The sequence below is a fragment of the Ictalurus punctatus genome, chromosome 21 (genome assembly GCF_001660625.3).
Source record: "Ictalurus punctatus breed USDA103 chromosome 21, Coco_2.0, whole genome shotgun sequence".
Classification (NCBI taxonomy): domain Eukaryota; kingdom Metazoa; phylum Chordata; class Actinopteri; order Siluriformes; family Ictaluridae; genus Ictalurus; species Ictalurus punctatus.
The window spans coordinates 21373050-21390901 of record NC_030436.2 but is presented as its reverse complement, the minus strand read 5'-3'; the positions used below and the strand labels follow the sequence as shown (position 1 = coordinate 21390901).

Here is a 17852-nt window from a genome sequence, read left to right as displayed (position 1 = left end):
ATTAGATCTCTCTCTCACACACACACACAAATAAAAACAAATGAACCATGTTAATGAAGATAATATTGTTTATTTATTGTATTGTGTTATTATTATTTATTGTAAATTGTCAGTGTTTTGCACACATAAGAAACAATACATTTGCAAAAAGTGTGTTTAACATCTCATACACACACACACACCACTGATAATCAGAAACACAGTTGAGGTCAGAAACAGGAAGAGAAAGCTCAAAACATAAAGAAGTTCACAAACTCTGTGTTCCAATCCTGTCTTTAACACGCCCTCGTCCATGATCCCTTTCATACTGGTGTAATATTTACAGCACGGGATCAAGTGTCGTATTCAGAATAGAGGTAATATCTCAGCGAGGATTTAATACTGAAGTCACATACATCAGTGCTCAGACCTCAGAACTAACTACAAACTTAAACACTTCAGAAGTTACATAAGAATTACACATGTGGGGCGGAGTTTGTGTAAAACAGAGGCGTATCTTAATTATGCACAATTCCGTAAGCATAGTGTTAGGTCAGATTATCCTTCACACCACGTTTTCTTTACAGGAGCGCGCACTGAATTAACACAAACACTGAATTAATCCAAATAAAGCCGATCAAGTGATAAAATCTCCTAACCCCCCCCAACAAAAATCACACCCACGTTATGATGTCATGATCGCCGTTCGGTGACTTCTCATGACTTTACAAAATAAAATAATAATAAAAAGTAAGATACCAGTGTGCGCTGGATCAAGTGCTATTCTGTGTGCTGCTTTATAATGTGTGCAAGCGTTCTGTTCCGTTAAACCAGTGATTAATGTGATCATTACAGCGAGCTCTATTCAAACAGTAATATACATCTCTTTATTTCATCATCCTCTCACTCACACATGATCCTCTCACTCACACATCATCCTCTCATCATCCTCTCACTCACACATCATCCTCTCATCATCCTCTCACTCACACATCATCCTCTCATCATCCTCTCACTCACACATCATCCTCTCATCATCCTCTCACTCACACATCATCCTCTCACTCACACATCATCCTCTCATCCACCCCATTTCCTTCTTTAGTCCGTATTTTCTGTCCCTGGGTTTTTTCAGGTGTAAAGGTGAGTGTTTGGGTTTAATGGCGGTGGTCTAGACGCTGGCGTAAAACTCGAGCAAAATCGGACAACCTCACAGGTGTGAACTACATGCAGGAGATGTTAATAATCTGAATGTGGAGCTCAGAAAATCAATTTGCTGCAGAACCGAGTCTGAATACCAGGAACCTTCCTCGTGTAAACAGTGACTTTGGACTGAAGTCTCTGACTCTGAACAGGATCCTTAGTTAACATCACTTCCTGTACATGATACTAAAGGAGCGGAGATAGCAAGTAAGCATGCTAGCTAATTAACATGCCAGTAAATCCATATGGTTACGGTCCCCTTCAAAACTATTGGAACAGCAAGGCCAATTCATTTGTTTGTGCTTTCTTGTTCCCAGGTGTGTCTGCTTAGATTGACTGTTCAAACAGTAAATAGCTCTGAACATCTACTCTTGGTTTTAGCCTTCGGTTTCACCTGTGAAGACTGCATTTACTTTTAAAAAGGATAAACCAACATGAAGATCAGAGAGCTGTAAGCTAAAATTCTAAAATCTCTTCTCTTATTGATCTTTTGATCTCAAACCCAAATGTCTTCAGTCTACAGCAAAAACAAACAAACTGGCCTTGCAGTTCCAATACTTTCGAGGTGAATGTATATTGCTAGCCGGCTATTAAATAACTGAGCTAAGTTATGAACAGTCACTACACTACTACCACTAAAGCAAGATATATCATGTGCTCAATGCTAATGCTAATGATGTTAGCCTAGCCAAACAGTAAATAAACACAGCTCCACAGCGGTTTGGTAATCGAGTTTCCATTTTCAGTAATAGCAACACGCAGCGGATTTTCCCACAGAACAGATTTAATGAGATTTGGGATGCAGCCACGACTAGGAAGCTCTTCCACCACACTGTAACCGAAACCAATAAAACAATAAACTCTCCGTAATTAGATCATTAATCTTACTATAGGACCCTGTGATGCACTTCCTGATTCGGTTGTTGGAGGCGGGGCTTAAGTCTGTCTTCAAATGAACACTGAAGCCCCACCTCTTCAGAAAACACTAAATTCCACACTGTAACTGTTAGCTACCATGCTAATGAACTATAGCCACTGCCAGGGAGGCATTAATACAAACTAAGCTAGTTAGCTACATTTTGTAATTGGTCAAATGTAACTTAAGTGTCACAGCTTTATCACACATGCACACACACGCATGCGCACACACACACACAGTTAATATGAATAAAACAACAGTATTGAGGTTAGCAGGTTGTGAAATACATCCATTAAGTTGAAGTCCTACAGAAAACAGTTCTGTTCACACGTTCATCTGGTGAATTGAATTATGGGAATTATTACCGGATTGGTTTCTGAGAAGAACACTCAGATTAGCTTCTTAGGGAAGAGCAGCGGTGTGTTTAATACAGCGATAATTGCTAATCCACACAGCAGAGCAGACAACTCATGCTTATCTATGCTAATATTATGAAATATACTAAGCTAACTGAGCTATCACTTTCAAATGTGCATAGTTATCATTAAAGAGTGGAGCACTGTCCATAAAAATATTTCAAAATGTTGTACATAAAAATATTCAGAATAAAAAGATTCAATACATTTCTGGTTTTAACTTCAGCATTTAGCCGTAAGTGTATGTAGATGTATGCATGGATATATATATATATATATATATATATAGAGATATATATATGCACGTGTGAGATTAATTTTACAACTCACTTTACTGATTAGATTCATTTTTAAATAACCCACTTAATTTAATTGTTTAATTTAATTTAAATTTAATTTAATCACTACTAGCACAACATTCAATCGGTTCATTTCTCTATGATTCTGGCATTAAATGTAAAATATAAATGAAATAAAACTGAATCATGTGAGTGATTTGTGCTCAGAGACCGAGTGTGACATCACACACCTCAAAGAACCAAAACAAACGATCTGAATACAATTCACTCATTTGTGTTTACATTTAATTCACTGTGACGTTTTACTCATTAACACCGACATCGTAACAGCACAAAAACTAAACCAGAACAAACTAATTCAATGCTTTTATTTAATTTAGTTTTCTGCCTGATGAACGTTCATGGAGGTTGTGACATCATAGTGGTTTGATTCATCTGATTCATCACTTAAACCTTTGAAAATCCTCTGAATATGGTACATTGTTAAATAGTTTCTAACTTTAATAAAAGCACAAAAAACAAATAAAAATAAATACAAACTCTATAGATTTAATAATGCTTCCAAATCCAAATGAATTTCTTCATTCTTTTAAATGAGTCATTCTGAAAGAACCGATTCGTCTGTGATTCTTTTATGACACTGTGGTTCAGTACAGGTGTGTGTGTGTGTGTGTGTTTTCAGTACATGTCTTTGTAGATTTCTTGCAGTAGAGGGTGCAGTGAGGTCTCGGACTCTGTTTTTTTGATCATCTGGACGAGTTGAGCGTTCTCGGTGACGAGCTGTCGCAGGTCTGCGAGTTTCTGCAGCAGTTTGGGGAAAATGTACGCAGTGTCAGGGTGTGTGTGCTGCAGGTGCTGATCTAACGCCTGCAGGATCTTATCCTGAATCTCCTCCACCTGCCTCACGTTCATCAGCCCGGGACGATCTGCGCACGCACACACACGTGCGCGCACACACACACACACACACACACACACACACACACACACACAGTGTGTCAAAGGGTGTGGCTTATTGACAACAACCAACAGCACTAGGATCTAATGCAAGGATGCTGAAGGAGAGCCACGGGTCCCTGAGAGGACAGGGTAAATGTGGGTGGGGCATACGGATGCTTATATTGGATGCAGTTTCAGTTCAGTTTTATTTGTGTAGCATTTTAACACTGGACTTTGCCCCAAAGCAGATTTACAGAAACTTATAAATTCAGGATATACATTTTAAATTAATTTATCCCTTAGTACACACCCCCAATTGCAGACACGACACTATTGTGTAATACATAACCCTGTGTAGACACTCCTACACACACAGTGCAGTGTGATGTCACAGCATGATGTCACAGCGTACCTCCACACAGGATGATGGCAGCAACGAACAGCGCGAGGTCACTGTCGTCCAGCTCCAGCGCGTTGAACTTCAGAGCAAACTCAAACTTCGGCTCCATGATTTCGCTGAATGGCTTCCTGAGACTGCGCAGGAATTCACGAGTAACAAAGCCCCGCCCATTTGCTACTAACAACCCATCCTTATTCATCAGAGACGGCAGCATGGCGAAGATGGCTTCGTGAACACCGTATTTCAGCAGCGTCACCTTCAGGACAAGTGGAGAACTGCACTTTATACTTATTCCAGAAAGCTGCTATAACTTCAGGACCATAATGATGATATATATGTGTGTATAATATGTATAATATAGATAGATAGATAGATAGATAGATAGATAGATAGTGTGTGTGTGGGGGTGGTTGGAGCGCCGCACAGAAGAATTCCACCATCCAGCAGGCGAGGGGAGAGTATAAAAGAGCGATACTCCACTCGCAAGAGAGGGAGAAGTCTCCCCGTGCATACGACGCAAATGCGAGTGAAGGCTCCACCCCCTGGCTGTAACTGCAGACGGCTGAGACCCTCACCGCACGATTGCACTTCAACACACACGCGCACCCACACCCCCTTCACAGACTATCCGGAATGAAGATTTCACTACGGAAACCACATAAACGGCCTCCTTTGTGTCTGTGCTCCGCCCACCGCTGCATAAATTCCCTACACTGGTTTTTAAAAAAAAATAAAAATAAATAAATAATAATTTGGGTGCATAGATATAGGGACACAGTTAATATGGACCACACGCTACAGCAACTAGCCTCCAGCAGCAGGTCATGACACATCGGCTCGCCCAAAGCCTGTGAGTTGCTACGTGGGAGCTGTTGGCCCTGAAAGCGGCCCCGCTGCTCCAGGACCCTGGCCGAGAAGCCCAGCACCTTCTCCCCCGCCTGACCCCAGAGGACGACATCGAGACCTACCTTGAGACCTACCTTGAGACCTTTGAACAGGTCGCCCACCAAGAAGGCTGGGGCATGGAAGCCTGGCCGCGCATCCTTGGTCCTTTGCTCTCCGGAGAAGCAAGCACTGCATACTACACCCTCTTCGGAGGATGCGACAGACTACAGAGAGGTAAAGAAGGAGATCCTGGCATGGTATGGCCGAACTTCCCACCAGGCGGCAACGGAGTTCCACTGGTGGAGCTACTGGCTGGGAGCCCAGCCCTGTGGACAAATGAACACTCTCCTACTCCTCACCAAACGGTGGCTCCACCCTGACCAGTGCACCGCCACTGCGGTGGCAGAAAAGGTGGCCATGGACTGGTTCCTGAAAGCTCTACCACACCCAGAGTGCAGAGCCATGGGAATGCGCGCGCCAAGGAACCCCAAGGAGCTGCTAACTACCCTAGAACTCGCCCTGCCCCTCTTGGAGTTCTGGCCCGCCCAGATGAGGGCCACCACATCGGCCCAACTGCCAGCGTGCTGCCGAAGGAAAAGAGGTCATCCGAAACCGCCCCGCCTACAGGACCCCTCAGGAGGAGACCAAGCCGATGAAAGCAGATTGGGGGACGCCAAAGGAGAGTCAAGACTCCGGGCCCGCCGGAGGGGACCGCCACACTCTGGACCTGCCAAAACCAGCCCAGCAAAAAAAAGGAGGCCTCAGCCCGGCTGGCCTACATGGCCCGGGGCAAGGAGAACGCCCCAGCCGAAGGTAAGTCGCACATACCCCCTAACCCATTCTCATCTGTATTTCAACAGGTGAACCAGCAGGGGAACTTTGGCCGGGAGCAGAAAGAGGATGACTACCTAAAGCATCGCTGGGCCCAGGTGCGCCAGATTGTGGGGGACAACCAAAACTCATGACACAGGCTACCCACCTCCTACTTTTTAGTCAGGGGAGGCCTGCTATACCACCGGACCCAGCGCAGAGGGGAAAACGTGGACCTCCTGGTAGTCCCCAAGACCCGAACCCAAATGCTGATACACCTGGCCCATGCCCATCCGCTTGGGGGCCACCTGGTGGCCCGAAACACGGGGGAAAAACTGAAGGACCGCTTCATCTGGCCGGGGATGGACGCAGAGGTCCGGGCCTTCGATCAACTGTGCCCTCAGTGTCAGTGTACCGCCCCCAGGAAGCCCCCGCCAGCACCCCTGATCATAAGCGTCCCCTTCGAAAGGATCGGCATGGACCTTGTAGGGCCACTTCCCAAGTCCGCCCGGGGTCACGAGTACATACTCATCATCCTGGACTATGCCACCCAGTACCCCGAGGCGGTGCCACTACACAAAGCTACCTCCCGCAACATCGCCAGAGAACTGGTACTCCTGTTCAGTCGTGTGGGGATCCCAAAGGACATTCTGACCGACCATGGTACGCCTTTTGTGTCAAAACTAATGTCTGATCTGTGCCGGCTGTTGCAGGTGAAACACCTCAAGACGTCGGTCTACCACCCGCAAACTGATGGACTGGTTGAAAGATTCAACCAGATGCTAAAACAGATATTACGCAGGATGGTAGATGAGGAAGGAAGGAACTGGGACCTCCTCCTTCCCTATGTGCTCTTCACCATTCGGGAGTGTCCCCAAGCGTCCACGGGTTTCACCCCCTTCGAGCTCCTCTTCGGGCGGCGACCTCGAGGACTGCAGGATGTGGCCTGTGAAGCGTGGGAGGAACAACCGTCCCTGTTCCGCTCGGTCATCGACTACGTACAGGAGATGCAGGAGAAGATAGACAAGGTAACCCCGATAGTTCAGGAGCACATGCGAGTCACCCAGGAAGAACAGAAAAGGGTGTACAACCGTCCCACGCAGCCTCGGGAGTTCCAACCTGGCAATCGGGTGCTCCTACTAGTGCCCAGTAGCTCCTGCAAGTTCCTGGCCCGGTGGCAAGGCCTGTACACAGTCCTCGAGCGAAAGGGCACCGTGAACTACTGCCTGCAACAACCCGGTAAGTGAGCAGAGGAAAAACTCTACAATATATAAATCTGCTGAAGAAGTGGATAGAACTGGCGCCTGTAGTATCAGCGTACGCGGCTCTGAGTACAGATCATGGCAAGGGTACCTTGGTAGAATTGGGGGAAGATCTTACCCCCCACACAAAGACAGGAGCTAACTGAGCTGGTGGACCAATTTTCAAATGTGTTCTCTACCTCCCCATGAATGACGCAGCTAGTCCACCACGTGATCAAGACCCGTCCGGGAGCAGTGGTAAGACAGCGGCCCTACCATGTCCCAGAAGCCCGTCTCAAGTCTATCGAGGAGGAAGTTTGCCGAATGCTGCGGGACCACATCATAGAGGAGTCCAACAGCCCCTTGTCCAGCCCCATCGTCGTCGTGCCGAAGCCGGACAGAAGTATGCCGCTTTGCAATGACTTCCGGAAGCTGAAGGTCTCAGAGTTCGATAGCTATCCCCTCCCCCAAGTGGATGACCTCATGAAGCGACTGGGGAGGGCCCAGTTCATATCTACCCTGGACCTAACGACAGGCTACTGGCAAGCGGCGCTGGCACCAGACGCGAGACCAAAGACTGCCTTCAGCATGGCCACCAGTCATTGGCAGTACCGGTTCTCCCCTTCGAGCTACACGGAGCGCCCGCAACTTTCCAGCAGCTAGATAGGTGATCGGACCTGCTGAGGTTCTGAAGGAGCTCTGGAAGGCCGGGCTGATAGCCAACCCCAAGAAATACCACCTAGGGCTGACCGAGGCACAGTACCTGGGCTACCGTATTGGCCGGGGTATGTTGAAGCCACAGGCAAAGAAAGTCGAGGCAGTGAAGGACTACCCCGGCCAAAGAATCAGGTGTGTGCCTTCTTGGGGTTGGCGGAGTATTACCGCAGGTGCGTGCCCAACTTCTCCTCTGTAGCTTCCCCCCTCTCAGACCTTACAAAGAACGGACAGCCGGACCGGGTAAAGTGGTCTCTGGAGGCAGAGCAGGCATTCCAAGTCCTAAAGGAGGCCCTCACCAGCGCCCCAGCGCTATGCAACCCATTCACAGTGCACACAGATGCATCCGAGACCGGGCTGGGGGCTGTTCTCTCGCAGACCTTCGACGGAGAGTAACACCTGGTCCTCTACATCAGTTGAAAGTTGTCCCCAGCTGAGAGGAAGTATGTGGCCGTGGAAAGAGATTCCCTGGCGACAAAGTGGTCCATCGAGGAGCTGCGATGCTACCTGGCCGGTCGGCACTTCGTCCTGGTGAAAGACCATGCCCCACTGCAGTGGATGGCCAAGGCCAAGGACAAGGGTAACCCGATGGTTCCTCTCGTTGCAGGATTTCTCGTTCCAAGTTCAACACCGGGCGGGGACCCACCATGGGAATGCAGATGGCCTCTCGCGACTGGATGTACTGTGCGCCCAACGCACGACGGCAGTAGGCTCGGCGCTTGGGGGGGGGACTGTGGCGACAGACCAGCGGCCGGTGCAAAGGAAACAAAGATCGCTGCTCCCGCGACTGCCATGGTGGTGCTGAAGAGACAGCTCTGCTTCAGCACCACAATGTTTTGGATGGCCGGAGAGCACGTGGTGGCGGGGCGGGGCCGCCAACACACACGGCCAGTGATTTCAGCACCGCACGGAAGAATTCCACCATCCAGCAGGCGAGGGGAGAGTATAAAAGGGTGATACTCCACTCGCGAAAGAGAGAAGTCTCCCTGTGCATATGACGCAAACGCGAGTGAAGGCTCTGCCCCTGGCTGTAACCGCAGACGGCTGAAACCCTCACCGCACGATTGCACTTCAATGCACACACACACGCGCACCCACACCCCCTTCACAGACTATCCGGAATAAAGATTTCACTATGGAAACCACTAAAACGGCCTCCTGTGTGTCTGTGCTCCGCCCACCGCTGACTAAATTCCCTACAATATACAAATATATATGTGTGTGTGTATACACGTATATGTGTGTATATATAAATGTGTGTGTGTATATATGTGTGTATACGTGTGTGTGTATGTGTTTGTGTGCGTGTATGTATATACACGTGTGTGTGTATACATATACACACACGTGTATGTATGTATGTGTGTGTGTAATATATATATATATATATATATATATATATATATATATATATATATATATATATATATATATATATATATATATATATACACACACACATACACACACGTGTGTGTGTGTATACACGTGTATATATGTGTGTGTGTATATATACACGTGTATGTGTGTCAGTGTGTATAAGTGTATGTGTGTGTGTATACGTGTGTGTGTGTGTGTACCTGGTCATTGAGGTACAGGTCGATGAATCCTGGGATGCACTTGGAGAACTCGGTGATTTGGCGTACAGTCTCCACGGTGCTGCACTGACAGCGATAGAAGACGTGTACTCCGATCTCCTTCTGCACTCGTCCACGCAGAACACCGCTGTCCCACACAAGCCCGCTCTCCGCACGCCACAGAGAACCCAGGTCATAGATCACAAACTGCACGCGCGCACGCGCACACACACACACACACACACACACACACACACACACACACACACACAACTGATATAAAATGTATATTCCAAGTGTGTTTAGCTTCATTGTTCTTGGTGTGTGTGTGTGTGTGTGTGTGTGTGTGTACAGGGTTGGAGGTGGTTCTTCCTGTCAGGATGCTGTGTGATTTCCTCTTGGTCATGTTCAGGTGTTTCAGATACGCATTGTTCACTTTCTTAGCCAGAGACTTCAGGTTGGAGCTGCTCGCTGTCCGACGTTCTGATAACATCCCCTCCACCAACTTCCTCTTCTCCACCTCAGGCATACGGCCGTACCGAATCGCTAACACACACACACGCAGAGTTATGAATGGTTATGAATGGTTATGAATGGTTGAAAGAGGTGTGGTAGATCTGCTTCTCACCGTCGTGACTCATACCGAGCATCACACACTTCTGGAAACGGCAGTACTGACACTTGTTGCGATTCTTCTTGAGGATCTTGCAGCTGCGTTCACATTTCTCATATTCGAGCTTCATCCTCACCGTGCGGCGGAAAAAACCCTGCAGAGGAGAACACTAACAATCACACTGTAACGATGATGATGATGATGATGATGATGATGAAACTCTTACCTTACACCCTTCACAGGCGTGCACTCCATAATGAAATCCTGACGCTTGATCTCCACAGATCCGACACTCCACATTAACAACCTTCACTTCATCACGACCCAAAAGGAGCTGCTCTGATAACGGAGTGTGAGACACATCTACACACACACACACACACACACACACACACACACACACACACACACACATACACAAGTAAAGCATCTAGCCTCACAAAATATAACTGTAAATTTCAGTGTATTAAAATACAGGGCTTTGTTCCAGTTCCAAATAATTCCCTACTCTCAACACACACACACACACACACACACACACACACACAGCAGGAAGGGGACTATGATATGCTCAGGAAACCACATCAGGTAGGACAGAGTTCACAAGGCATGAAATTAGAAAGAGACAGAGAGAGCGAGAGAGAGACAGAGAGAGAGAGAGAGAGAGAGAGAGAGAGAGAGAGAGAGAGCGAGAGAGAGAGAGAGGGAGGGAGAGAGAGTGTATGAACTACCACCTACTGACACAAGATCCAGATTTCAACATCGACACTGCAAAGTAAAAACAGAGAAAAGATCTACACCAACTCAGTCACTCTGTATTAATAATTACACTAACCACTCTTCCATCACTCCCTCACTCCATGACTCTCACCCCATCACCCTCTCACTCCATCACGCAACACTCTCTCACCCATCACCCTCTCACCCCATCCTTCCTTCATTCCATCACTCTCTCACTCCATCATGCCATCACTCCCTCACACCATCACTCTTTCACCCCCTCATTCCATCACTCTCTCACTCAATCACACTCTCATTCCATCACTATCACTCCATCATGCTCTCACATTCCATCACCATCACTCCTTCAATCTCTCACCCTCTCACTCCATCCTTCCTTCACTCTCTCACTCAATCACACTCTCATTCCATCACGCTCATTCCATCACTCCATCATGTTCTCACATTCCATCACTCTCACTCCATCATTCAATCACTCTCCCTCCCCATCATTCTCTCATTCCATCACTCTCTCACTCCATCACTTTCTCACATCATCACTCAATACTCTCATTCCATCACTCCATCACTTTCTCACTCCATCACTCTCTCACCTTCTCACTCCATCACCCTCACTCCACCCTTCCTTCACTCTCACTCAATCACGCTCTCATTCCATCACTCTCTCTCCCCATCATTCAATCACTCTCTCCAAATCATTCCATCACTCTCTCACTCCATCGTTCCTTCACTCCATCATGCTCTCATTCCATCACACTCTCACTCCATCACTCTCTCACCCTCTCACTCCATCACCCTCACTCCACCCTTCAATCACGCTCTCATTCCATCACTCTCTCATTCCATCTCTCTCTCTCCCCATCATTCCATCACTCTCTCACTCCATCCTTCCTTCACTCCATCATGCTCTCATTCCATCACGCTCTCACTCCATCATGCTCTCATTCCATCACTCTCTCTCCCCCATCATTCCATCACTCTCTCATTCATCACTCTCTCTCCCCATCATTCAATCACTCTCTCCCCATCATTCCATCACTCTCTCACTCCATCCTTCCTTCACTCCATCATGCTCTCATTCCATCACTCTCTCACTCCCTCATTCCATCACTCTCTCACTCCCTCATTCCATCACTCTCTCACTCAATCACCACCAGGTTTGACCCACCTGTAGATGGAGAAGGATTTTGGAACTCAGTCGTGCTGCCCTTGCTGTTCTCAGGTTCCACCTCATCTGCTGCATCTCGTTCATCACAACTCTGCCCCCAGCCTGGCCTCTGCTCAAACCCCACCTCCACACCCAGCTCTGCCTCCATATCCAAATTTGCAGCAGCACTCAGCTCTGACAGCACCTTCTCAAAACTCTCCTCCTCTGGATCCACCCTGGGGGAGGCGTGGCTTCTGCAAGGGGAGGAAGCTTCACTCACCTCCACTGACTTCATGTTCTTCATCGCTAAAATGGCCGACTCAATGCCTTCCATGGCAGAATGTCCTTGATGTCTGCATGACCAGGACGAACCTGCAGGACAGGAAGTCTGTGTTACACACTGCCATGAATAAGACTGAAACTTCCTGTTCATTATGCTGAGGTCACGACCCTAAACTCACAGCTGTGTTTATGAGCACTCATGACACTTTATCTCGTCCTAGATTCGCTACTCGTGCATATCATGAATGAGACACACACTCAGGGTTAGGTTCAAAAAGGTTTAAATCTGAACTTGCACTGAAGAACCTGATCATGAACATTAACAGAACCAAGAAAAGCAGAACTCCATAATCTACAAACATCAAAACATTCCTGAGTCACTTCACGGCTCTCGAATGTGTTTACTGACTCGCACAGACACAGACACAGACACACACACACCTATTAATGTAGGAGAACAAACAGACACTACGCAGGTGTACATCATGAAATTTAATCAAACTCACTCATCACTCAGGATACGAAGCGGAATTTATTCTTAGGAGCTTTTAAACATGGTGATGAAAATCCAATTTATGAAAATAGTTCCTGTAAGTGTGTGTATAAGGAGACTCAGTAACGGACCCTGGACTGAATGTATAATTCAGACGATTAACTATCGAGGCGTTCCTGTCATTTTATAAACAGATTAAACGCCGTCAAGTTTCAAATCACTTCTTTATTTCATTCAACATTTTGTGAAACACTTCATATTAATGAGCTGAAAGAAAACCATTCTAAAACAAATCCATAAATTAACACAAACAACCCTAGGAGTTCAATCAGAACAAAAGTAATGGCACGCTGTAAAAGGAGGAGGCATGTGTGTGTGTGTGTATATATGACTGCGCGCAAGGTGGCTTAGTGGTTAGCACATTCGCCTCACACCTCCAGGGTTCGATTCCCACCGTGGCCCTGTGTGTGCGGAGTTTGCATGTTCTCCCCGTGCTGCGGGGGTTTCCTCCGGGTACTCCGGTTTCCTCCCCCAGTACAAAGACATGCATGGTAGGTGGATTGGCGTTTCCAAAGTGTCCGCAGTGTGTGAATGGATGTATGAATGAGTGTATGAATGAATCACTTCAGTCAATCTTCAGTCGTCTTGACTCAGTCCTACCGGTCACCGGGAAATGAGAGTGCGGCCGATGCTGCGCAAGTCTTCCTCACTTTAATCCAATTCACGCGCAAGTTGAGTCCCAGTTTGTTCTGCCTCCATAATGGAGGCAGAAATGGAAACTTCAGTCTTGGTCGAAATCGACGGACGAACTCCTGTAAGTGTGTGTGTGAGCTTCAGTGGCTGAGCTGCATTACTGGAAGATTTACCACACGCTGCATTTAGGAGGCGCTCTTTCACCACTCCCTTTGCATTTTATGGAGGTTTGTGGGTGTGGCTAAATGTAATTGTGCTATGAATATGTTTGATAATTGACGGCTTATTGGTACTTATTAACACACAGGAGAACGAAGAAAAACAAATGATTGATTAAATCTGGTGGGAATTTTGGAACGGCCACAAAAACATTTACACACAACTGTACTAAAGATTTGCAAATGATGGAGTGAATATGTGTGTGTGTGTGTGTGTGTGTGTGTTTATTGGCTGAAACTCAGATTTTTATCAGACTGCCTCTCTGATCCCTATCGATCCACATCAAACCTCCAGCTGTTCCTGTGTGTGTGTGTGTGTGTGTAGTTTTTAACTGTTGGACTCTCTCTTACTCTCTCACTCATACACATACACAAACTCTCTCTCACACATGCACACATGGTGAGTGAACTGTGGAGAAGAAAAAACAAGTGGGAAACACAAACATTTCAAAGTTCACAGTCAACTGACCTGTTTTTCTTTGCCAGGAATCTGTGCGTGTGTGCGTGTGAGAGAGAGAGACAGAGAGAGAAGGAAATATGGATTATATTTCACAAATAAGGCATTACAGATTGTGTGTAATCTTATACAAGATTACATTTGATAATTCTCACATGAGAGCTGTAGAGAAATGTTTATGGGAGAAGGACACACCCACTCCCTGTGTCTTTCCTGTGATTGGTCAATTCAAGAAACTGAATAAATCTCAATAATTAAGTGAGTAGTGTGTTCACTGTGTTAGGATCGAGCATGAGAGGAAGCAGAGATGCTGGATGAGGAGCTGAGGATGGGACGAGGTCTCAGAACTACAGTAGATCATGAACAGGAGATGGAGAGATGGAGGAGGGATGGAGGGAAGACACCAGGCTCTGGGTGAAAACTGAACCTGTACATTTTCAGTGAGGAGGAAGGGAAAGAGCAGTTTGGGATTTTAGATGCAGTGTTTATGTCGTGTGTGAAAGGAAGAGGAAAGGAGAGATTTCAGTTAAATGGAGGTGTGAATGGAGAGATTCACTCTGAGGCTCTGATTCTGTTCTCTGGATTACAATAAAATGAGTTTATATAAAACATCTTCACAAACATGTAAAATAATAATAATAATCTAAAATAATAAACACACACACACACACACACACACACATATATATACATATATACATACATATATATATATATATATATATATATATATATATATATGTATGTGTGTGTGTGTGTGTGTATATATATATATATATATATATATATATATATATATATACACACACACACACACACACACATATATATATATATATATATATATATATATATATATATATATATATATATATATATATATATATATATATATATATATATATATATATATATGTGTGTGTGTGTGTGTTTATTATTTTAGATTATTATTATTTTACATATATACACACACATACATATATATATATATATATATATATATATATATTATACACACTATATATATATATATATACACATATACATACATACATACATACATACATACATATATACACACACACACATCTGTAAATAAAAGTTAAAGGAATAAATAAATAATACGCTGTGTATATGAGCTGCTGCTTACCTGCTGACCTGCTGAGTGGATCAGGAGTGTGTGTGTTTGTGCACCATCTCTATCTCTCTCTCTCTCACTCACACACTCACTCACTCACTCACTCACTCACTCACTCTCTTCCAGTCCTCCTTCTGTCAGGTTTGTTACTTTGTCTCCGTTTCGTTTTTAATCGTCTCCGCCGCTGAAGAAAGAAAAGAAAAGAAAAGTGAAGTGGGGGATCTGTCCACACTCATCTACTCCTCTTCTCTCCAGCTCAAACTCTGAACGCAACTCTGTTTGTGTCACGCGACAGGCTGTGGGCCGGCGTGACGTCACCGGAAGCGCGTAGTGTGGAGTGGTGTCGTCACTGATCTTTGGTCTCTTAATTCATGTTTTAAAGGCATAAAAAGGATTCGAGCTTATACTCAATATATAAATACAGTAAAAACATTTTTAAAAAACTGTTTAATGGTCTGAAAAGCATATACATACTATACAAATACATACTATACATATACATTCTACACAAATACATACATATACATACAAATACATATTATACATATAAATACATACTATACATATACATATATATATATATATATATATATATATATATATATATATATATATATATATATATAGAGAGAGAGAGAGAGAGAGAGAGAGAGAGACATATAGAGACATATAAATACATATGAATATATATAAATACATATAAACATAAATATATACACAAACATAAATTTAAACACAAACCATAAACATTTTCTGATGATTAGATTATAATAATGTTTGTAGAATATTGTGTGCTAATTCTGCTCACCTGAACACCAAATCCAGTCTTATGGTTTTTAAATTCTGTTTTACATTCTGCATGAGTTATGAGTCTTTCCTCATCTTTTATTCATTTGTGTGTTTAAATGTTCATGACATACAATGTGATGAATCAGAACAATCACACTGTAAATCTAAATGTGGAGGAGAGCAGGAGGGTGTGTTAAACTGACTCTGACCCCCACCACCAGGGGACGCAGTTCACTCAGCTATAAACAGCACTGAGACAGACTGAGGAACTCCACACTGATCTTATTAGCTTTATATTTTCTTCTTAAATGTCCAACACTTTAATATCTGCTCTAATGGTGCTGGCTTTACACTGATGGATGGGGCAGAGGGATGCCAATACTTTGTGCAGAACAACAGACAGGTTCCAGTCTGTCAGTAATCCTGTGAGCTGTGTGTAGATGGACCTGAGACTGTTCACTGCGTCAAACATCTGCATTACTCTCTTACTTTTCATTTTATTTTAAAAAGTAAAAGTTTGCTATAAAGTTTATGGATTTAATAAAAACAGCTCAGACTTTCATCACATTTCCTGTTTCAATAAAATTCAGTTACAGATTAACTTCAGCTTCAACAGGAAACAGGAAGTGAAATTAAAACCACTGAAAGTGACGACACATTTTTACTGAACTTCCACCTTCATCCATGCAAACGGGCCATGTGTGTATCCAAAATCCTGCATGGGAACTCAACACACAGTTCACCTGAGTGTGTGTTTAGCTCAGTGTGTGTTCACCTGAGTGTGTGTTCACCTGAGTGTGTGTTTAGCTCAGTGTGTGTTCACCTGAGTGTGTGTTTAGCTCAGTGTGTTCATCCGAGTGTGTGTTCACCTGAGTGTGTGTTCACCTAAGAGTGTGTTCACCTGAGAGTGTGTTTAGCTCAGTGTGTCTTCACCTGAGAGTGTGTTAACTCAGTGTGTGTACCTGAATGTGAGTTCATGTCAGAGTGTTCAGCTGGGCTCCGATAAGAGAAACAGTTACCTGTCTGCACCTTGTCAGTCTGAGTTTTGGATGAGCTAACCTCCAGGAAACACACACACGCACACACACACACACACACACACACACACACACATATTTTAACAGCATCCTCCTCAAAGCCAAAACCACACACGCTGGAAAAGCAGAGATCCATCAGCAGAATGAAGAGACACATCCGGCAAAACACATGCACAAGTGTGTGTGTATGTGTGTGTGTGTGTGTGTGTGTGTGTGTGTGTGTCTGATAAACCCATCACATCATCCTAACATACACCTGGTCTGACATGCTGGTGGAGAAATGGGTGGTATTTTGATGATAGAGACATGAGAGAGCTCCGAGTCTGAGGGACATGTCTTCTGAAACAATAAATGTTCATGATGGCCGGTACGGTTAGGGTTAGTGGTTAGGGTTAAGAGTTAGGGGTTAGGGGTTGGGGTTAGGGTTGAAGTTGGGGTTAGGGTTAAGTTTAGGGGTTGGGGTTAGGGTTAGGGGGTTGAACATTAGGTGCTACATGAGTGTAAGTGTAAAGATACCTTGTGTATCAGCTGTAAGAACCTGACATGACTAAGCACCTGAGAGTCCAGGTTTCAGATGTTTTCGGAAGGAATAAACAAGTTCTGAAAGGAAACTGCAGGATCAGGGCATCAAGTGTCTACAGGAATCTACATCAGCTTAGACTGCCTACTATTCAGCTTTAGGTGCTCCACTGAAGACCTAAACGTAATGCTAGACCTGTGAAGGTGGGAGTGAGAAGAAGGATGGATCCTCTCCATGTGACCTGATACAAGTGCTGTCTGAAACAAGACATGATGTGTGTGAGAACAGAGTGTGTGAAGCACCTACACACACACACACACACACACACACACACACACACAC

General features: G+C 44.9%; 1 protein-coding gene across 6 annotated transcripts; it reads right to left on the bottom strand.

Annotated features, from left to right (window-relative positions):
• Window positions 1-54: 54 nt before the first annotated feature.
• pparda (peroxisome proliferator-activated receptor delta a) lies at window positions 55-15467 on the bottom strand. 6 transcript variants are annotated; one of them, XM_017496626.3, is made up of 10 exons: window positions 15177-15467; window positions 14039-14059; window positions 11905-12255; window positions 10734-10763; window positions 10222-10358; window positions 10026-10149; window positions 9735-9928; window positions 9386-9589; window positions 4168-4411; window positions 55-3742 (listed from the first exon to the last, which is right to left on the bottom strand). In XM_017496626.3, the coding sequence occupies exons 3-10, from the start codon at window positions 12215-12217 to the stop codon at window positions 3495-3497; spliced, it is 1494 nt and encodes a 497-aa protein (XP_017352115.1). In that variant the 5' UTR covers window positions 12218-12255; window positions 14039-14059; window positions 15177-15467; the 3' UTR covers window positions 55-3494. The 6 variants fall into 6 exon arrangements, with proteins under 6 accessions (XP_017352115.1, XP_017352111.1, XP_017352112.1 ...); XM_017496622.3 differs by having other exon boundaries at window positions 10011-10149; window positions 15177-15465; XM_017496623.3 differs by having other exon boundaries at window positions 10011-10149; window positions 15185-15465.
• Between the last annotated feature and the right edge of the window lie 2385 nt (window positions 15468-17852).